This window comes from Ictalurus punctatus, unplaced genomic scaffold, assembly GCF_001660625.3.
Source record: "Ictalurus punctatus breed USDA103 unplaced genomic scaffold, Coco_2.0 Super-Scaffold_100046, whole genome shotgun sequence".
Lineage (NCBI taxonomy): Eukaryota > Metazoa > Chordata > Actinopteri > Siluriformes > Ictaluridae > Ictalurus > Ictalurus punctatus.
Genome location: NW_026521087.1, coordinates 5,486,672 through 5,509,662, shown reverse-complemented (window position 1 = coordinate 5,509,662; position 22,991 = coordinate 5,486,672). Strand labels below are relative to the sequence as shown.

The following is a 22,991-nucleotide window of genomic DNA, read 5'->3' as shown; positions in this document are numbered from 1 at the left end:
ACATCAATCACATAGTACATATAACAGGGTCTGTACAGATGCTTCATAATGAAATTCCAGGACTTTCAAGCACTTTTCAAATACTGTGTATGCTTTTGTTTTCACGGACTATACAAGAGATGTCATTCAAACATATTCTTTTTTCTTCTTTTTAAATTCCAAAAAATATTATTAGTATTAATAATAATAATAAAAACACAGCCAATTTTAATATAGCTCCTTTTCCCAGCCGTGATGGACTAAATTTGTATTTCCCAGGCACTGATTCATCTTCACTATAATGTTAAAATACTCCAAGTGAGTGACAGGAGCACTGTGTCCACACGTTTCTAGATGATGTCATGCACTAATTAGCATATTCATTACATCATTACATCGTATTTTCATTCTGCCTAAAGTCAGCCCTTTACAGCCAAATTCCCAATAAAGCTGTTTTCATTTACGTATTTTTCTGTTTCTGTTGTCAGACAACAGGACGAGTATGAAATAGTGACTGAACCACGGCCCAATAAGAGACTACATGTTCACCAGCAGTCACTTTCAAACCTTTTCCAAGCTGCTGATCTACACTGCTAAAATCCTGATTTTATAACCGTGACGTCATCTGACTAAACCACCACACACATAAGTTAAAGACAACGAGTGCACTGTGATTTCGTGCTATATTTCCATGTAAAATAATCTCTCAGAGAGAAAGTTAGAGGTGAATGAATGTGCTGCTCCTCTCTGCCCCTCACTGAACAGAGTAGCCGCAGAGAGAGGCGTGTCTCCAGGGGGAAAGCAGGACCTCACACTCACCGGGCAGTACTGGCCATTCTCTTCTACGGAAAGTAGCTAAGGTTTGTGTAAAAAGTCGCTAGATATGACGCTAGGAGCTTTTTTGAAAACGTTGGAGGAGGGTCTGCAGCGGGGAGTCCTATTTTGAGTGAAAGGATTGTATTCATGTTCTGTAGAAAATAAACCCTTTAAAGTTATCTAGTGATTTCGTATTTATTGACTTTTTATCATTCAAGCAATTTTAAGCCTTTATCTCTGTAATGTTCTTCCCTATTTGTGGATATTCTCGAGTGAAATAGACGAGGCCACCTAGGGAACACATGAAGTTACGTAGGAGCAGTGATGAGAATGAAATGACTAATAAGATTAGAAAGACATTAATAATGTTAATATTAGCAGTAAATTTGTGTACTTTATTATGATAACTATACTGCTATGTACATGATATAATGTTAATGTGTTAATATGTTTTAAATGTGTTTGTGTGCTGTCCTTATACCGTGTCTAGGTCAGTCTCCCCGGCGCGCGCACAGACATATATAGTCAAATCGGAGCAGCGAGCCATAAGATCTGTTATGACGTCACGTTCAGAGTTCTATAAGTTTCCTGATGGTATGCTTGACGGTTGTTCCCTTTATGACGCCGCGAATGTCGAGGTTTTTAAACGTTGTGTTATCTGAGCTGGCCTCTGTATTCATTTGAACGGAGTAGTATTTAATCATTGGTCTATCTAACCTTTTCATGTGGTTAGTTTCTTTGTTTGTTCATCTGTGTTTAAGAATGGACACTGAAATAATATATCCAGATATGTGTACAGCTGCTGTGTGACAATGTAAACTTAAAAAACCCCAACATTTCCATGTCTAGAGAAGAGGGTGCGTTCTTTAAAAATTAAATCATAATGATGATGCTGTTAAACAGTTCAGAAGCTCCGTGTATTGTCCTTGATACGTGAAAACTAGACAATGCACAGTAATAACACTGATGAGCTGCGTCGGTGTAAAATAGCCCAAACCCACCTTCTGTTTCAGGCGGCGTTGTGTTGGATGGAGCTTGACTGCCCTCGTGTGTCCAAACTCGGGAACGGAAGTTTCCCAGAAGGGGTATTCTGTTCCAAGTTTGTGGTAGTTGGCCAAGAAATATTACATGGAGACGTGAGGCTGCAGTGGAAGCCCTGAAGGTTCTGGTACATGTGAGCATTGAAGGAGAAGTGCCTTTTGAGCTTCATCGCTACATCACTGGGCAGAAAGGAAGTGGCATTTGCAAAATGATGGATGAATTTGAGGTCAATATTCAAGTGCCTGCTCCTGAGCTCCAGTCCGACATAATTTCCGTTACAGGCCTTGCCACTCACCTGGACCATGCTAAAGAAGGGCTTCTTGAGCGCATCAAAGAGCTGCAGGCTGAACAGGAGGATCGGGCTCTCGGTCAACTTGAAGCTCCTATCACTGTGGATCCCAAATATCATCCCAAGATCATTGCTCGCAAAGGTGCCATAATCACCCAGATCCATACTGACCATGATGTCAACATCCAGTTCCCTGAGAAATATGACGAGAACCAGGACCAGATCAGCATCACCGGCTATGAGCAGAATGCTATAGCAGCATGTGATGCTATCCAAGGCATTGTTGATGAACTGGAGGAAATTATATCTGAGGACATTACCTTGGACAGCAGAGTTCATGCTTGCATTATTGGTGCTCGTACCAAGGGTATCCACAAAATCATGGATGAATTTAAAGTTGATCTTCGGTTTCCTCAGAGCGGAGCTGCAGATCCCAATTTGGTTACTGTAACTGGCCGTCCAGAGATGGTTGATGAAGCCATAGATCATCTCCTGAACTTGGAACAGGAATGTATGGCTGATGTGGTGGAAAATGAGGCCAAGATGGCCTACATGAAGCCATCGGGCACTGCAGCAGCCAACCCTGAGGAACCCCGTGGGCCCTCCAAATAATTATTGTATACTTTACCTATCTTTGTAATGTTCTTCCCTATTTGTGGATATTCTCGAGTGAAGTAGATGAGGCCACGTAGGGAACACATGAAGCAGTGATGAGAATGAAATTTCTAATAACATTAGAAATACATTAATATTTTCATATTACAAATCAATTTGTGTACTTTAACATTATAAAATATACATAGCAGTATATTTATCAATTCAATTTTTATTTATTTGTATAGCGCTTTTACAATAGACATTGTCTCAAAGCAACTTTACAGAAATATCAAACTATTTATCATCATCATCATCATCATCATCATCATCATCATCATCATCATGTGTGAATATGCTTTAAATGTGTTGGTGTGCTGTCTGTATACCGTGTCTCTTTCCGTCTGTCTGGCCAGCGCGCGCACATATATAGTGAAATCGGAGCAGCGTTCAGAGTGCTAGACATGTCCTGGTGGTATGCGTGACCATTTCCCCCGTTTATGACGCCGCGAATGTCGAGTTTTTAAACGCTGTGGTGTCTGAGCAGGCCTCTGTATGCATTTGAACGGAGTTGTATTAAATCATTGCTGTATCTAACCTTTGCATTTTGTTAGTTTATGTAGCGTGTTTTAATAATGGACATTGTCACAAAGAAGCTGTACAGATATCTGGATATATTATTTCAATGTAAACTTACAAACAACATTTCCATGTCAAGAATCGAGGGCATGTTCTTTAAAAATGTAATAATAATAATAATAATAATAATAATAATAATAATAATAATAATAATAATAATGCTGGTAAACAGTTCAGAAGCTCCGTGTACTGTTTTTGATATGTCAAAACTAGAGAACGCAGGCCAAGAGAGTGACCATCATGCCCAAGGATATTCAGCTGGCCCGGCGTATTCGCGGAGAACGCGCTTAAACCACAACTCCGTCTAATATACACAAAGGCTCTTTTAAGAGCCACTTCACCGTCTCAGAAAACAGCAAATTTTCTTTCTTGGGCAGTTTGAATATTTAGAACGTGGTACAGAGAGAAGGGGACATATATATATATATATATATATATATATATATATATATATATAGTTAGATTTCCAAGTATCTCATGGAATCTCATATTTATGTCTTCAGATCTCCGTCAGCCCTTTCAGCCTGTTCTACAATTATTTACTTCTATTAACTTTTAGTTCTGTGCTGCTATGAGCTAGAAGGTGTGGTTTTTCTCAGAGCGTTTGAGATCTGGGGAGCCTAAGTGAACACACACGGACACATGCATGCTCACGGAGACGTCCGAGTTTATTCATGCAAACCAAGAGTATTTATACACATTGATAAGAAGCAGTGCGTGGACAGTTTCTACTGGTGCAGGGGCCAGACAGATTTAGACAAAACACACAGCACCCAGGGTCATACTACAAAATAAGTCTACTATAATAAAGATGGCAAGTTATCAGTTTATTCAAAGAGGTAATTAAATTATTCATTATAGGTATTTGATAGCAGTTCATAATATAAGAGAGTACATGATATAAGAGAATTTCCTTTCATATATATATATATATATATGCTTTATATTTCTATCAACATGGGGGGGGGGGTTATAGAAATGTTTATTATTCGTTATTAATGAGTGAACTTTATTATGATGAATATACTGCTATGTATATTACATAATTTTTGTTTTTTAGATGATGAACAGTGCAGAAGAGCCGTGTATTGTCCTTATGTGAAAACTAGACAATGCACAGTAATAACGCCGATGAGCTGTTTGTGTACAGTAGCCCAAATCTTCCTTCTGTTCCAGGCGGCGTTGTGTCTTGTGCTGGATGGAGCTTGACTGCCCTCGTGTGTCCACCCTCGGGAACGGCAATTTCCCCAGAAGCGGTATTCTGGGTAAGAAATCTGACATGATATTACTATTAATCTCTGTCTTCTTTTTTAACCCGTTCAGGATAATTATCGTTGTAATGTAATAATGTATGATACATTACCTTAATCTTTGAAATTTCAACTAACATTAGAAATACATTTCTATTCTCCTCATCGCTGCTCCTATGTAAATTAATGCGTTCCGTAGGTGGCCTCATCTATTTCACTGGAGAAGATCCACAAAGGCAAGGCAAATTTATTTGTATAGCACATTTTCAGCAACAGGGTAATTCAAAGTGCTTTACATAAAAGCAACACAAAGCAACATTTAAAAAGAACACATTAAAAAGAGTTCATACACATTATATAAAATTTAAAAAAAGATTAAAAAGGTTACAGTGCAGCATAAGATATTAATTAAAATACCTTGATGATTGATTTAAAAGCAGCAGCAAAAAGAAAATTCTTCAGTCTTGATTTAAAAGAACTGACAGTTTTGGCAGATCTGCAGTTTTCTGGGAGTTTGTTCCAGATATGTGGAGAATAAAAACTAAATGCTGCTTCTCCACATTTAGTTTTGACTCTGAGAACAGAAAGCAGACCTGTTCCAGATGACCTCAGAGGTCTGGATGGTTCATAATGTACCAGTAGATCAGAAATATATATTGGACCCAAACCATTCAGTGCTTTATAAAACAGGGATATAGAATTCCAGAAAGACTCAACAACATGCACATAGTATTTTGTAATTGCCTGTATATACACCTCATAATGTGGTGTAAATACACTACACAATATTTATACACAAAGTTACACACATTATGATGCTATTTTTTCTAATCAGATATGTGTAATCCTTTTTGTATCTAATTTCTTGAAAAGTACACAAGTACTCATTTTCCAACATTATGTGGCAAGATACAATTAAAGCATATAACATACCGCATGCTTTAACAAACCCGTAATTAAACAAGCTTCAATAATGTGGATGTTAGATTCTGGTCTATGGAATTCGCATGACGAATCTTATGAATGACAGACAACAATTATATAGTTTAACAAACTCCATGAATATTTTTAATAAACATGCATGAATTTTAGTAAATGCAGACGAAGTTAAAAGCTGAAAAATGACATTCAATATTGTAACACACAAAATAGCCAGATATAGTTCCTATGTATTGCTAATCAAAGAAAAAAAATTATTAGTCAGACATCAAACCCAATGGAATTCTCCGTATATTCAAGCTCATTAGAATTGTACTGTTTGGAGGCTGTCACGCGAGGGAGAGGAATTACAAAATTGAATCTGAACTGGACTAAGGCCCAATTCTTGCAGGACGCACTAGAGATCCCATGTAGCTCTGCTGTGAACAGACAGTGGATATATCTGAATATATGGCATTTCATTTCATTGTTATATACTAGTACTATATGATGCAGTCTGAACCAACAATTTCGGAATCAGTAAACTACAGACATTAGCTACACATTCCTGATCGCAAGAAAGTGAACCACAATTCACTCATAATTTGAAACCTCCAAATCAATCATCAGTATTCACAAAAGGTTTGGAGCATGTATGCACTTTCAGTTATATGCATAGTGGAAAGGTTTTTGCTTTTCAAAGGGATATAAAAACTAATGAGTCAGTCAACAGTGTTACACAATGGCACATTTGTATGAATGAGAAAAGAAAAAGAACCACAGAAGTTGTAGATTTAAATTCTAACCTTCATCATAAACACTCATAATGTGTTTCTTGACACTTTTCCTGCCTGGGGCATTTTTTAGGTAGCTGCCGATGGCCTCTCTGCAACCGGCAACAGTATATTCACGTCCATGTGCTTGTTCGGCAATATCTGTAACATAAATATCAACAAAAACATTCAGCCTTGGAATGCAATAACAGAGAAAATGTCCGTTTTCTGAAGGCAAGACTTTCTTCTCAAGAGTTTGCAAAGGAGGCATATAATGTCACGTACCGTAATTTCCAGACTATAAACCGCTACCTTTTTCACACGCTTTGAACACTGCGGCTTAAACAATGATGCGGCTAATTTATGGATTTTTATGGGCTAACGAGCTTCATGCCGCCAAAATATTTAGCCTTGTCACATCGGACCAGTGAAATTACCGAACAGGTCACAGTGGACCAATGAAACTGTTCGAATTAAATCAAACACACTCACACTAAATTCTTCAGATCAGTCATTTGCGCTTCATGCACACACCCTCATCATGGAAAACACACGAAGAAATGCATTTGATGCAGCTTTCAAGTTAAAGGCGATCGATCTGGCTGTTGAAGAAGGAAATAGAGCTGCTGCACGTAAGCTTGGCACGCACTGTTCAGGAAAAAAGCATTTAAGGTACGTATTTAATTAAAAGTTTAAAAAATCTATTTGTGTAACATCTTTCTGTGTAAATATCTCGCGTTACAACGTGGACACCTGCGGCTTATAGACAAGTGCGGCCTATATATGTACAAAATTTTTTTTCTTTTTAAAGTTAGTGGGTGCGGCTTATATTCAGGTGCGCTCAATAGTCCGAAAATTACGGTATACATTTTTTATCCTTCATACTCACAGTGTACAAGGCCATACACTTCATCCTGATCAGTCAAAGCCAGCTTCCCACCTTTTGGCGCTTTCAACGAAAACATACACCACAGACTGTTCTCCCCGATTCTTTGGAGAATGGAGCGAACTGTCTCTCCGATGCTGCTCCGCCTCATCGTCTTCAAGTAAGCACGCTACAAGAAATTCAAATAAAAAATCTCTGGAATACATGGTCCAACATAAGATACAATTCCATCATTTAGGATTGTATGACAATTTTGATATTATGATCAAAAACTTCAGTTCATGTAAACATATAGATTTATTATTCTGAGATTTATTATTATTGAGTCAAATTCCAGGTGAACATTAAAAAGTTTGACTTACAAAACAGTTGGAGTTTTTCGCTATTCTTCAGTTGTTGTTTATTGTTGTTATTGTTCAGTTGCAAACATACAGCTCTGTATCATCAGCATAACAGTGGAAGTTCATTCCATGTTTACGAATAATTTGACCTAGAGGTAGCATATACAAAGTAAAAAGCAGTGGGCCTCAAACAGAACCTTGTGGAACACCAAATTTAACCTCGGTATGCGTGGAGAAGTCTCCATTTACATCTACGAACTGAACTGATAACGATCGGTCTAATAAGACCTGAGGCAGGAGAGGACTGTTCCCTTAATGCCAACATTTTCTAATCTATCAAGGAGAATACTGTGATCTATAGTATCAAAAGCTGCACTAAGGTCAAGTAACACAAGCAACGAGACACAACCCTGATCAGGGGTCAGTAGAAGGTCATTTACTACTTTAACTAACGCTCTCTCTGTGCTATGATGAGGTCTAAATCCTGACTGATACATTTCATGAATGTTGTTCCTGTGTAAGTACGAGCATAACTTTGCTGTGTACAACCTTTTCTAAGACCTTGGAGATGAAGGGGAGATGTGATATTGGTCTATAGCTGGACAGTTGAGACGGGTCAGTCAGGTTTTTTAATCAGGGTTTTAATAACTGCTAGTTTAAGTGATTTAGGTACATAGCCAGTGCTAAGGGAAGAGTTGATTATATTTAAAAGTGGTTCAATTACTCCTGGACAAATCTTTTTAAGAAACATGTAGGCACAGGATCTAGTAAGCAAGTTGATGAATTTGCTGAAGAGATTAATGAAGCTAGTTTGGTCTCTCTAAGGGGAGTAAAACATTCTAAACATTGATCCGATATTGCTATATTATCATCTACAGGGTGAGTTATAATACTGTCTGGTTTTAATTTAATAGCCTGAATTTCACATCTAATATTTTCAACTTTACCAATGAAAAATTTGATGAAATCTTCACTGCTATGTAATGATTGAGTGTTTCTCTCTGTAGTGGTTTTATTCCTAGTAAATTTTGCTACTGTGTTGAATAGAAATCTAGAATTGTTTTTTTATCTCCTATTAAGGTGGAGAAATAGATTTTTCTAGCCTCGCTAAGAGATTTTCTATATTTCAGTAGGCTCTCCTTCCATGCTGTTTGGAATATCACCAATTTGGTTTGATGCCATTTACGTTCTAATTGTCGAGTTGTCTGTTTTAAGGTTCGCGTTTGATCGTTATACCAGGGTGCTAGCTTTTTCTCTCTAATTATTTTTCATTTGAGTGGAGCCACTCTATCTAGCGTGTAGCGGAGTGTTGACTCCAAGCTTTCAGTTGCCTGATCGAGTTCTGTGGGATCAGACGGTGATCCAAATATAATTGATGTCTCTGGGAGGTTATTTATGAAGCTCGGTGCAGTAGCTGATGTGAAAGTACGTTTTACACGGTAGCGAGTCGAGGTGGAAATATTATGATCAATACGTATTATGAACGAGATAAGATAATGGTCTGAGACAACTTCAGACTGCGGAAAAATTACAATATTTTCTATATTTAATCCCTATGTTAGTATGAGGTCAAGAGTGTGACCACCATTATGAGTAGGTCCGATTACGTTCTGATTAATCCCTACTGCATCTAAGATGGACACAACCGCTATTCTCAGAGGGTCTTCCAGGTTATCAAAATGAATATTAAAATCACAGACGATTAATGCTTTATCTACAGAAACAACCAGGTTTGAGATAAAGTTTGCAAATTCACTAAGAAATTCAGTATATGGCCCTGGGGGTCGGTAAATAATAATTAGTGGAATTTACTTATTTTTAGTGGCTACATAAGTTATGCTGGTATAAAGAATTTCAAAAGAATTAAATTTATGACTAGGTTTTTGTGTGACGCCTAGATTTTGACTATGGATGAGACCAACACCTCCTCCTCTACCAGTTGAACGAGGCTGATGTACATAACTGTATCCAGGAGGACTGGCTTCATTTAATGCTAGGTACTCGTTTGGTTTAATCCAAGTCTCCGTTAAACACATTAAATTACATCCCTGATCAGTAATGATTTCGTTAACAATAAGAGCCTTAGACGCAAGAGATCTAATGTTTAATAGCCCTAGCTTCAGATTAAAGGTGCTGGATGTGCATTCAGTATGATATAATTTTAGGTTAATTAGGTTACTAAAACAAACATTCTGAAATTGTCTATGTATTTGTATAGCTCAGGGAACAGACACAGTCTCCATAGTATGTACTACAGGTGTTAAACTATTAATTGAACATTGCTTATGATGAACATTATTGTAGGAAGATGTGCTTACGGTAGGCAGTCACTTGGTTTGTAGTGTCTTGGAGATGTTGTCTGACAGCAGTTCCGCTCCGAAGCTGCTGGAGTGCAGGCCATCAGGACGAAACAACCTAGGACGCTCCCAGAACAGATTCCAGTTATTAACAAACAGCAGATTCCTGTTAATTACACCAAGAAACTAACCAATCATTTAATGCTAGAAGTCTACTGAACTTTTCAGCTCCACATCTGTATGAGGGAAGAGGTCCAGAGACGATGATCTTCGCGGTGGGTGATCTGCCTCATACCGTCTCGATCAGGCTGGCCCTCTTCAGAACCTCTGTCTGCCGAAGCCTGATGTTTGCCCCCGCATGCGGCACGACTGCTCCAATGCACTCGTCCTTCTTCAGGATTCCTGGTAGCTGCTCAGCGACATCAAGGACACAAGCAAAAGAAAAATTGTGTGTGCACCTTACCCTTTGTTGAAGCGACGCGGACATTTCGCACAATGTAGTTCCCAACGATTGCACAGGATCAATCTTATTTTGTTAAGAGCATTAATATTTTGTAGATTCAGCAAGGGGTATGTAAACTTCCGACCGCAACTGTGTACCCACCCAGCTACCAAGCACACACACACACAAATTCCACCATTTAAAAACAGCAAGGATTTTTTTTAAAACAATTTTTTATAAACAATTAAAAATAAACTACAGTAGGAACATTTTAACAAATACCACAAAAACACCACAGTTAAAACACTACATACCTTCCTTTTGCAAAAGACTTCTCTTGCACCCACACTCTTGATCTGATGCCAGCTGGAGCCACCTCTTCATGGTCCTCTCGACCTCCATCTCTGCAGCATTAGCCGTAAAGAGGTTTCTATGAACTTTGGAATAAAGCAATACATATCATACAGTCATTATGAATCTTAAGCATTAACTATGCTTATACCATGGTCACTGTGAATACTGGATTCTGATTGGCTGGAAGGTGTGCATTATAACCGTTTATTGCACAGGTAGTTCCCGTCAGATTGATCACCGTAATCATTTCTAGGTCAATGCGCAGCCTACATGCACACACGCACAGACACTCGAGCATACAGAGACATTCATATGAACAGACACATCTTGCCAGCGCTTTCTGCAACTTTAACAATAAAAATAGCTTTGCTGGTGAAAAGCTACATGATATTTCTCAGCAACGAGGTGGTACCATCACTGTTTCTGAAGTAATTCAACTCTTAGTTTTACTACACTACTGCTGCGCAACACTGACTGCTGAGAGGCACCTATGATGCACGTAATTCATACACGCTTGATCTCTCTCTCTCCTTCTCTCTCTCTCTGATAGATATCTGTCAATTCATTCAAATAAATGCAATCTCATCACACTACTTTACCTCTGTGTCTGATTTATAATGGGCAAAATTCCAGATCTAACGACCTAACTAATAGAAATTAACGATCATTTTAAACTTCTAATCAAAGTTTGCACTTCTAAACCAATGACAGCTTTAACGTTATTAATTGTGGAAAGACCATGGTATAGGCGGGGTAATCCATGGCTAGGTGTGCATTAAACGATTTGAACGAGTGGTTCTTTTCCTCCACATCATGCACTAAAATCGTTTAATGCACATCTAGCCGTGGATTACCCCTTACATATCATCTGAGAGAGACAGCTAATTCTGTATGTAAACAGATATACTTACCAATCACGACCTCTCCGAGTTGGAGAGCGGACAGTGAAGTCTTTCTATTGATTCCCCTCCAATTGAGGTTCTTTTCCAGGGAGTTAGTAATCACCAATATGCACCAGGTGCAGTTGAGCACATCCGCCCTGTCAATAAGCTCCAACCAGTTTACCTGAAACTGAGGATTTTTAAAACAATAATATAATATAAAATAATATAATATATAAAATTAATAAGCATGTATTGCCTCGTCAAAAGTGTCAGTGCTTCTCACTACTTCTGCAGTTACCCTGCCCTGTGTGTTTTCCATGTTTTCCTCCTCTACCAAATATTAGGTCATAACTGTTCCCTCATATCAAAGTGGTGTTCAATGTTGTGCTTTGAGTACGAGTGTGTCACCTTGAGAAAACAGAAATGCTCTCAGTAGCTGTGTAATTGTGCAAGCAGTTGTTAACAAAAAAAAGAGAAAAAATTCTCACCAGATTTTGCTTGTAATCTGGGCTCTGTTGCATCCTTCGCTCCAGACTACACAGTTGAGGAAGGTCTTGCAGGGGCAGTAAATCTTCATCAATATCCAAAGGCTGCACCTGGACCTCCTGTAGTTGAAGCAATCTCAGTGGTTTGTTGGTCCAGCACCATCTCTAATTTAGTTAACACCTCCCTCAGCATGGCTATGGTAAAGAAGTTAACAATATTTACAAACGATACACACTACAAAACTGTACAACTCCATCCTCAGTCTTATTCCTAACCTACACAATTCCAGTAAGATGGCTGAGTGGAAATCATGGTTAATTAATACCTAAAAGAAAGTCAATCAGAAAGCAGAAGAATACGCTCATATGGCATATCGTCCACTCTTTCCAGACTCTGTGAAAGAGTCTAAAATATTGACTATATTGCCAAATTCTACAATGTTTCATGAAAAATACAACTTTGAATATGCTCTCAAAGCATGAGGGAATAGCAATAGCGATGTGCTGAACAAATATCTGCATGTTTTACACCTTGGTGGTCTTTACCCAGACACTTCCACGTCTGACTGGAGGTCTGGCCGGGTCCTGCCCTCTTTATCGCTGTCTTTAAAATACAGTTGCATTTAAACATTATTCAATCCCTTCAGGATCACTCAAAGAGACAAAAAATTAGTATATTGCTAGACTAAGGCTAAGAATTGCACATAAGAAATACAGTGTTGAGCCGAACAACAGGTCTGTTATACTGCCAAGTGGACAATATAATCTAATAACAGGACACAGCATGCTGCAAACTGTGTGGGTTTTCTGACACAACATATTAAAAAAGTTAAATAAAAAGTAGTAAAACAGGAAAGGGGAGGAATAAACTAGGAGTTTATCTTATTTGTACAGCAATTAAAAAAGCTTTATAAAAAAAAAGTGTCGAGCTGCCTCTTAAGCTAAATTAGCTAGCCGGCTAGCTAGCTGCTAGTACGCCATCTGATGTTCTCGTCACAATCACACATACCATTGAAAAGATTTTTAAAAAACATTTTCTCCATGACATTTTAAATATCAAACAACATTGTAGACTGAAATTACTCAATTAAATTACTTACCTTCTTCAGCTGAAATGATTCCTCTTGAAAACGAAGAATGACTGCAGCCTCGAGTATCCTAACTGATTTAACCGTCAAAAGTGTTTTCCAGGCGGCTGAGCTCCTTAATTTTAGCTGAATTGAGCCGACAGTGGCGCATTTCTACCAGAATCGGCCCAAATGTGCTTGCTATCTGGGAACTGTTCATCACCCGATGTAACGGCCGAATGTTCCAAAAAAGTCTAAGCTTTTTACCAAATAAATGTAAAGTAACAATTTCATCAATGATAACTCTTCAACGCCCAGGGAAAAAAATCAGCGATGATCGGCCTGGAGCTGGCCAGAGTCTGTGCGACATGACGCTCCCTCCCCGGGCTATGTCTGAGTGCTTTCCCCGCTGCACGGAGCGCCGTCCATATAATTTTGGACACTTAAAAATATTCGCTTAAAAATTCTCTTCGAAACTATTATGATATATTATATATATGGCAATGTAGCTCAGTTAGTTAGTGTGTGGTGGTAAGAACGCCAAGGTCGCTGGTTAGAATCTCAGGGCTGATTACATTTTTGCATCTTCTAGAACTCAATTAAAAATCTTCTATTGTAGCACTACTTGCAGTGTTCTCTGCTTGATATATTGCTTTGCTTGTATTTTCTCATTTGTAAGTCTGGTGAAGGATACGGGAATGAGCACAGACGCGGCCAAATAAAAAAATAAAGGAAAAAATATATAATAATAATAAAAAATTTAAAAATAAAAACATGGATTCCATGCTGCAGCAACTAATGGAGGCCAGCCTCCAGCAGCTGACGATAACATCTGCAGCAGCCGATAAGCGAGCAGAAACGTACAGGTTCCACGTGAACCTGTTGAAGAGGTGAAAAATGCTCCTCACACTACTGCCACCTGGGTGCTGAACAGACAGTCATTTCAGCATCACTGTTGTCGACTGCAGCAGAGCATGAGGTGGGGAAATAGAGCACAAATTGCGGCAGATAAACACTGCAACTCCTCACCCTCTCAGAGAAGACTGGAGAGGATAAAAGGGCATCACAACCTCAGCAGCTTGAGCAGCTTTTGTCTACGCTGATCAATTCGGTTCTATGTCTTGCAGATGACGATGATGACAGCAATTCTCTCCCCCCCACTACCTACGCTTCCTCCGCACTCTGCTACCGACCTACACCACTCTGCCTGGCCCATAGCGACCACACTCCTCTCTAACACCTCCCTCACAGACTGCTGCCCCAGGACAGAGTGTCCCATGACCCTTCTGCACTCCCATTCTACAAAATAAAAGCTCTCTTAACCAGTCTCACTCTGTGTTCCACCTGCCGCTGCTGCTACACTATAAAACATTCAACCTTTCGTTCTTGAGATGTCACACTAAACAAGAATCTCATGCAAAAGCAAGGACACACAGAAGCATGGAATGATGGCAAAACCGTAGCTAGCCAAAAAAAAACAATAAAGGGCCTTGAGTTCCTAAACATGAAACTGCTGTGACCTCTTATATTTTTGGATCAATTCCAAATACTAATTGAGTCATCTGCTGGTTACAACAACAATATAGTCTATAGAATTCCTACAAACATTCAACCACTGGTTGAGATATTGCATTAATGAGAACCTCAGATGGATGGACAGACTTAGTGGTGGAGGAATAAAAAATAAATAAAAGGTCTGCATAAATACTAAACTCGGACACACTTATCTAACGTTATGGGGTGTAGTAATGACCAACTAGTGTTATCTACTTAGTAAATCTGAGAAAGTTATGTTTTAATAACTTTACTGTCCCATAGTTCTTCATTTTAAACACTTTTCTTGTTGATACTTACAAACGAGTAACCATTTCCTTCAGACTACTCACCTTTCACGACTTCTTTTTGCCTGCCTTCTTCATTTGTAGACACGTTTAAAAAATGTGCATGTTCATGATATATCTATGCAACTCTACAAGTATCGGCACCCTATCTGCCTTTCTTTCTTTTTTAAAACTAGTTAGTAATATTCATTGCCATATCATAAGTAATTAGAAAAAATGTAATCTATGGTGTCATCTGGTGACAAATTGAGCATGCTTTAGCTACTTTCCCTAAAGAGTTGTGAAAGCTGGTTGACATGCTGTAGCGCAGTAAGGGAGTGATGGCTGCATGGACAGGAGTTGTGAACAGTGCTCACCCTACACTCGGGACAGCTGACTGAGGGGACAGAGTTGGAGTCCTGAGGACACTCCAGAGAGCGGAGACACTCCACACAGAAGAGCACATGGGGCAGCCTCCCCACAACCTTACCCTCTGTAAACAGCAATAAAACCACCAAAAAAACATCAAGTGCACTTATTTATGAAGCTAAACATCACATAGGGAAATTTCCCCCACTGCTCTTCTTAACATTTCACATGGCTAACATTTGCTGTGTGGAATTTGGTTATTTATCATTTTTAAGAAACCACGCTGCAAAAAAAAAAAAGAAAATTAAGCTTTAATGCAAGACGTTAGCTAGCTAGCCAACTAAACTCAAGCTAACTCGAAGGCCATGTTTATCAATTAAGTCTCACTGTTTAACTTTAAAACGCTCACATTGAGGATGTAGTCTGCTAGTTGTCAAAGGTTCACTAGCTAATTAGGTTAATTAGGTGTGTTCTGAACCCACATTGCATTCAGCGCATTCAGCAATGTGTAACCAAGATGCGTCCGGAAAATACTTGTATAACTAAATACAGAGAATTTGTTTAAAACATTTTTTTACCAGACAACGTGTACGGTAAGCCACAATTATTACATGCCACTGTAGCGTCCATTATGATGCTTTTTCACCGCGCACTTCACTTCCTTCAATGATGGAAAGCACTGGCTCTTTTAAGTGAACCGAATCCTTTGGCTTAGCTCTTCAATATGAGTCGATTCCTTCGGCTTCCGTACGGATCACTGCCATTTTTCTGAATCAGATTCAGAATCAGTTTTATTGGTCAAGTATGCTCGCACACTCAAGCAGGGATATGTATCATGCTATATAATTTAGCTAACAAACTGTCACCAAAGTAGCCGTGATGTGAAAACATGTAAACAGATGGGGGGTGGGGATGTAAAATAAATGAATAGATTTAAAGTGCATTACATTTATTCACTTAGCGGATGCTTTTATCTAAAGCGACTAACAAATGAGAAAAATACAAGCAAAGCGATATATATCTAGCAGAGAACAATACAAGTAGTACCAGTAGTAACAAGTAAGAACTGTTCAACTGAGTTAGATATTTTATTTATTTCATTCCTACAAAAACTAAATTCTAACACTGAAAATTCGTTTTTTTAAAAAAGGAGGGAGATATTTGAAAGATTAGGCTTTTAAAAACATCAGCAAATTTACATATAATTAGCTGCTTTCATTCAATTCAATTTATTTTGTAATTACTAAAAAAAAGATATCACAATACCAGGTGGATGGTGGCTTAGTGGTTAGCACGTTCGCCTCACTCCAGGGTCGGGGGCTCGATTCCCACTGAGGCCCTGTGTGTGCGGAGTTTTCATGTTCTCCCCGTGCTGTGGGGGTTTCCTCCGGGTACTCCGGTTTCCTCCCCCAGTCCAAAGACATGCATGGTAGGCTGATTGGCATGTCTAAAAGTGTCCGTAGTGTATGAATGGGTGTGCGAGTGTGTATGTGATTGTGCCGTAATGGATTGGCCTGTCCAGGATATACTTGTGCCCGATGCTCCCTGGGATAGGCGCCAGGTTCCCCGTGACCCTGAAGGATAAGTAGTATTGAAGATGGATGGATGGATATCACCTTACCTACAACATCATAGAAAAGTGTATTGTGACCTAATTTATCGCAATATCTATAACCAATTTATGGTTGTTGTTGTTTTGTTGTGTTTACATAGTTAATATTAACTAGCCTAGATAAACACAACAAAACAACAATAACAACAATAAATTGGAGTTGTTCCTTGTAATATATGACTTATATGTAAAGAATGAAATTGCTAAATGCAAAAAATATGTATAATAAATAATTGTAATCGTTTATACAATAACTGATATGTATATCACAGGTCACAGTGACATTGTATTGAAGATTAAGAATACTCTTTAAGGGCCATGAATGAAGGCCTCTGGAAAGAAACCGTTCTTGTGCCTGGTGTATTGGAAGTTCAAATAAAGTGTGTCCAAGCCGTGTCCAGAAAATATTATGGTCTGGGATGTATTGCCTTCATTGCTTAACTAGTCTCATGTTCAGTGAGAACACATTAAAAAGACCAAATCAGCAGCTGATTTTATCATATGCATGTGAGGAAACCATGTCCTGCGCTGTGGTTATCTTCATTAAACATCATTGTAGCCAAGCCTTCATATTCCTACACCTGAGTTTACAAAAAAAAAAAAAAAAACACATTATATAATGGTAACTATAACACCAGTCGCATACAAACTAGTAAATTATGTGCCCTTTGTGCTTGTGCTGCTGGATCTTCGATACGAAGGTAAGAAGGTATTGACTTCATGTACTGGATAGATAGTGTGGAAACTGAACTGTCACACAGCTGTACAGATTCTACAGATATATTTTTCATTAGACCTCACTAGTCTTAAGGAATGAATCTCACAAGTTTCTTCTAGTGCACTAAGTAGTACTCTACATACAAAGCCAAGCTTTTCTATAGACTCTAAAGAGATGTGACTTGATAATGAGACCTCTCTGTGCTGATGATTATGATAGAGTCCAAGATGATGATGTGTGCTTTGTATTTAAAAAATGACACAGGAAAATTAGTGTCCATGTCTTTTATCAATAATAATAATAATAATAATAATAATAATAATAATAATAATAATAATAATAATAATAATAATTGCAAGCATAGTGAAATGCAATGGTATTATTCTACCCAACCATTTGTCACTATATTTTTACTTTACTATATCCTGGCCTGAGTTTACTTTTGATTAAAGGAGTGCTATGCAGCAGTGAGAACAGTGTCGAGAAGCACCTGGAGATGGGGAAGAAGCTCCTGGCTGCCGGACAGCTGGCCGACGCACTTTCCCATTTCCACGCAGCTGTTGGTGAGTCGGTGAGCTTTTCTCAGAAAGTCACCAGCAATCATTTCTTTATTTCTGCAAAAAAAAATATTCTGTCTGAATCTTAACCGACCACTTTCTGACATCCGTGTGTAGACGGTGACCCGAAAAAATACTTGGCCTACTACAGAAGAGCCACCGTCTACCTGGCCACGGACAAGTCTAAATCCGCTTTACCGGATCTAAGCAAAGTCATCGAGTGTCATGATTCCCCCTTGAAGCAGCGTGCTCTAAGCGCGAATGCGCGAGCACCTGCTTTTCCATTGTTGACAGTAGTGACATCTGGACACGTGTGTTTTGTTTATGTTTCTGTCACGTCTCCTCCCTGTTCTGTCATTGGCTGGGATTTCACGTGTGTCTGTATTTTGCCCTCAGCAAGTTTAGAGGCTGATCAGTTTAGACGCTGATCATGTCCACATATATACCGCGCGCCTCCCAGCACACAACGCGGAAGATTATCCTAGAGTTAGATTGGTTTGTTTAGTAGTCATAGTCACGGTCCATGTTTAGAGTTCGTTCACGCTGGATTATCCGCTCCCAGTTCCTCGTCATAGTTGATGTTTCTCGTTTAGTTTATCGACCCTGTTTTCCGTGACACGACCTTGATTCATGTTTAACCCTGTGTATGCCTGTTTGCCGATCGCCTGACCTTCGCCTGTTTTGGATCACGTTTTGGATTTGTCTGCCTGTCTCTCTTTTAAAATAAACAACTGTTCATACTGCAATTGCATCCGTCTTATCTCCGCTCCGTCACGATACGTGACATCGAGTTAAACCTGATTTCACATCGGTGAGTTTTACTCCATGATAAGACATGAAAAGAAGATTGACATGCATCATGTTGAAAAGAGTTGGTGGTAACAGGTGATTTGTCACAGGCAAGACTTCAGAGAGGGAGCCTACTGTAACTCTTTGACTTGTCATTAAAGGAAAATTAAGTCATTAAAGGAAAATTAAGTCATTAAAGGAAAAATCCACCATGAACAACTTGCATATTGATCTTTATAATTAACAGGTGGCATCCAGGATTCATTTTGTAGTGAAAATTTTGAGTTTACTTTTTTAGTTTAGACTTCTTTCATTGACCTGTTGGTCATTTTTCACTTTGGTTTCTTGTATTGCCCACAATCAAGTTCGACAACATGCTAATATTGGTGACAGTAAAATCGCTATCTGTAGATTTCCCCCTGAGCTCCCTACCCATAGAGAGTCTAGTTTCTAATCACCCCTAATCAAGCACAGCTTCATACGAGTCTTTATTAGCTGAATTAACTGCCGTAGATGGCCTAGACTAAATTAGAGCTGGGACTGATCCCCTGAATCAGAGTTCATCACATCTATGCAGCCATTAAGGACTTTGAAAGTGCTAAGGAGTACAGCGAGAATGACTGTCACCTACCCTTTGGCTTCTTAGGTTGATATTGAAGTGTGTCATGTTTTAATGTGTTCTAAACGGCTGGGCTTGTGTGAACACTAGGATAGCCCAGAAGAAGCTCATTAAAGCCTACAGGGAGTTCTCACAGCAGTGACACCCAGACAACGTCCAGGATCCTGAAGAGAAGAACAAGGCTGAGAAGAAGTTCATAGACATCCCACAGGCCAAGGAAGTGCTCACTGAGCCAGGTAAACCCTCAATCAGTTTTGTCTGCTAATATAAAAATACCAAGCTAAGCCGTTTTTTGATGTTGGTTTTTGTGTCCCATGCTTGAATAGTTTTACATAGATGAGGAATACAGTATATAAGTATGTAAGTACAGCTGCAGATAAAGAAGGATGAATCAGATTGGAATTCAGATCAAATTAACAGAAATTATGGTTGTGACTTGGTGATTAGTGGGGATGTTGAACACAGTCTGTGATATGTTTTTGATTTTTTGCTAATACAGATCTGCCAAAATAACTAACAGTCAAAGAGAAATAAACATGCATTTTGTTGGAAAGGACGGATCGGATCCATGCTTGCAGCATAAACGGTTAATTGTATTGGTTGAACTGATATTTAACTGTAATCTGCAGAAATATTATGATATCATATATAGGGAAATTAGCCAGCGGTGGGTGGAGACAGACACACGGGAGGCCGTCGTAACGTTAACAAATGAGATTTATTTTTATTTTTATTTATAACGTTCTGGAGTGTGTGTGTGTGTGTGCGTGACAGCGTGTGGTGAGAGGTCAGTGTATTGCGGGGTTGCCAGAGTCGCTCCGGGGCTTTCCGGTGAAACAAGGGCTCTTCTCAGACGTCAGGCAACGCCGCGTTTGTAGTCAGGGACCGGAGAATTCGCTCGGGTCCGGGTCGTCTGAAAGAAAACATACAATACCAACAATACTGATAACTGGCAGTAATCCAGGCACACTTCATGTGAGAGAATTCTCTCCTTTCGAGCGGAAAAGCGGCCTTTTATAATCTCCCTTCGTCTGCTGGATGGTGGAATTTTCACGTGCGGCGCGCCATTCATCACCAGAGGGTGTGTCTGCGGCTCCGCCCCACCTCCACGTGCTTTCCGACTGTCCAAAACATTGAAGCGGGGCTGTCTCTTCAGCGCCAGCGCGGCAGTCGCGGGAGGAGCGATTTTAGTTCCTTGTGCGCCGGCTGTCGGTCTGTCGCGACACATACAGTATAAGCTTACTTTATACAGTTATTACAAAATTAACATAAGTGTATGTCAGGCCTGCATGTATTGTTAGTATTTTTAGAACAATTATGAACTCTAATTGCAAGCACTTGCATAAGCATATTAACATTTTGTGCTGAATCTTGAAAATATGTAAAACATTTAGACCATGTGATACTGCATGCACCATGTGATATTGCCTCACACCTCAAGGGTTAGGGGTTCGATTCTCGCCTCTGCCCTGTGTGCACAGAGTTTGCATGTTCTCCTCGTGCTTTGGGGGTTTCCTCTGGATACTCCGGGTCCCCCCGCCCAGTCCAGAGAAATGTGTTGTAACCTGATTGGCATCTCTAAATTGTCCGTAGTGTGTGAATGGGGGTGTGTGTGTGTGCAATTGCGCACTGCGTTGGTTTGGCATCCCAGCCCAGACTCTAGGCTCCCCGCCACCCTGTGTAGGATAAGGGGTACAGACAATGGACGGCTGGCTGATTCTGACCTTAATAAAATATATTGACTGTTGATTAACACTTTCTTGTTTGTATGTCTGTAAAATGAATTTTCCTTTCATTTTAGTAATTAAAAAGTATAGCCTACAATACTGAAAAGAAAATTTAATGGTGGGTCACTGCAAATCCTATTCTTTTATTATTATACTGACATTGCAGAATTTCCAGAGGTCCAGACAGACTTTAATTTTTTTGGGCAGCATGTAGACTAAATGTCAAGGTGCATCGATCAACAGTATATTAGATTGGATGTAATGGTATTGTTTTTCCCCAGATGGAACGGTTAAAAAAATTAATCAATCACTGGTTCGGTGTGACGGTTATAAATAATTAACCTCTTGTAGAAGTGAATGTGTCGTTCATGTACCACATTCTTTGAGAATTGGCTAATTTTATTCCTGTTTGGCTTGAGCACTTTGAAATAGCAGAAAAGCAGTTTTCAGGTGTCTCCTATATCAATGTAAAAGGGGGAAAACTGTAGCTGCTTGCACCTCTGGTAATATAAAACACGAGTCTCGAAAGATGCTGGTATATCTGACACCTTTTCTCTGTTCTTGTGCAGAAACGAGGAGTTCATTTGACAAGGGTGAAGTCCCAATGGACCCTGAGAGCAAGCACGGAGAAGGCCATCACCATTTCCACGGGGCCTGGGAGAGTTTCCAGGGCTTTAACCCTATTGGCTCTGGACTGTTCAACTTTAAATTCAACTTTAACTAAGATCATCCAGGAGGACATCAGTCTGATCTGAATATATAGCATCAGGCATGCAGCGAGAAGTGTAACCTGTTGAACCTGTTTGACACTAACTGCCATAGATGTGGCTACAGAAGCCACTGTGGCATGAAGATGCATCATATGCTGTTGAATATTCTCAGACTTGCCAAGCTGAGCTAAGTGGTATTATATAAAGTAATTATTTCAGGGACCATCAGAGTGTGGGGGTTCATTCCCAAGCAACCAACTATCCTAAAACTATTGTGTGTGTGTGTGTGTGTGTGTGTGTGTGTGTGTGTGTGTGTGTGTGTGTGTGTGTGTGTGTGTGTGTGTGTGTGTGTATAGGAGACTGCACTATTTTTCTATCAGTTAAATAATGCTGCATTGTAAATACACAATTAAAGATATTACGTATTTAATTAAAAAGAAAGTGACATTATTCTCCGATTTCGCTGTTGTAATGCAAATCACTATTGGAGGATTCCTTTAGTTGAACTTTTCATTTTGTATAGCACTTACAGACATCGTCACAAAGCATCTGGACTGACAGATGTAGATTTAGATCCCTATCGAGCAAGCTGGAGGTGAAAAACTCCCCGAGACATCATGAAGAAGAAACCTAAGAGAGGAAGCAAACTCAAAAGGGTCCTGTTGACACTGGATAGTGGGATTACAAATCATTACCAGTATGCAGATGTAATAGAGGAAAAGGCAAACAAATGTGTTCGTGTCAACATCCTAGGATGAGTACAGCAGCAGTTTTTAGCAAGCACAAATCTGCACTATCAAGTGTTTTCTGGTTTCTAGCTTATTGTGAAATCAGACTACTGATTATACCTTGCTCTTGAAGCTAGCCCTTTGTGCACAAAAATGTAAATAATAAAGAGTAGGTAGAACAGGTAGAGTCACTATCATCAGGGAGAGTAGATTAATATCTGTACACGTTGATGCAATAACATAACTCCAGACATAGCAGACGACCACTGATGAATGATAAACATTTT

At 39.3% G+C, this 22,991-nt stretch overlaps 1 protein-coding gene and 2 long non-coding RNA genes across 13 annotated transcripts; 2 read left to right on the top strand and 1 right to left on the bottom strand.

Moving 5' to 3' along the window:
• Window positions 1–1,897: 1,897 nt before the first annotated feature.
• Window positions 1,898–2,753, top strand: LOC128630139 (vigilin-like). The gene has a single exon (XM_053678752.1). It carries the CDS (start codon window positions 2,045–2,047, stop codon window positions 2,735–2,737), a length of 693 nt encoding a protein of 230 aa, XP_053534727.1. The 5' UTR covers window positions 1,898–2,044; the 3' UTR covers window positions 2,738–2,753.
• Window positions 2,754–4,008: 1,255 nt separating this feature from the next.
• LOC128630170 (uncharacterized) lies at window positions 4,009–18,403 on the bottom strand. 10 transcript variants are annotated; one of them, XR_008394491.1, is made up of 13 exons: window positions 18,278–18,399; window positions 18,065–18,188; window positions 16,511–16,865; window positions 15,823–16,012; window positions 15,253–15,368; window positions 11,992–12,183; window positions 11,531–11,690; window positions 10,580–10,702; window positions 9,845–10,431; window positions 7,548–7,675; window positions 7,189–7,354; window positions 4,722–6,461; window positions 4,009–4,632 (listed from the first exon to the last, which is right to left on the bottom strand). It is a non-coding gene; the product is annotated as an uncharacterized LOC128630170 (long non-coding RNA). The 10 variants fall into 10 exon arrangements; XR_008394492.1 differs by lacking the exons at window positions 15,253–15,368; window positions 15,823–16,012 and having other exon boundaries at window positions 18,299–18,403; XR_008394494.1 differs by lacking the exons at window positions 15,253–15,368; window positions 15,823–16,012; window positions 16,511–16,865; window positions 18,065–18,188; window positions 18,278–18,399 and adding an exon at window positions 13,089–15,199 and having other exon boundaries at window positions 4,722–5,963; window positions 6,333–6,461.
• LOC128630189 (uncharacterized) lies at window positions 15,444–22,434 on the top strand. 2 transcript variants are annotated; one of them, XR_008394564.1, is made up of 4 exons: window positions 15,444–15,837; window positions 18,027–18,137; window positions 19,630–19,775; window positions 21,836–22,434. It is a non-coding gene; the product is annotated as an uncharacterized LOC128630189 (long non-coding RNA). The 2 variants fall into 2 exon arrangements; XR_008394563.1 differs by having other exon boundaries at window positions 18,027–18,942.
• The last annotated feature ends 557 nt before the right edge of the window (window positions 22,435–22,991 follow it).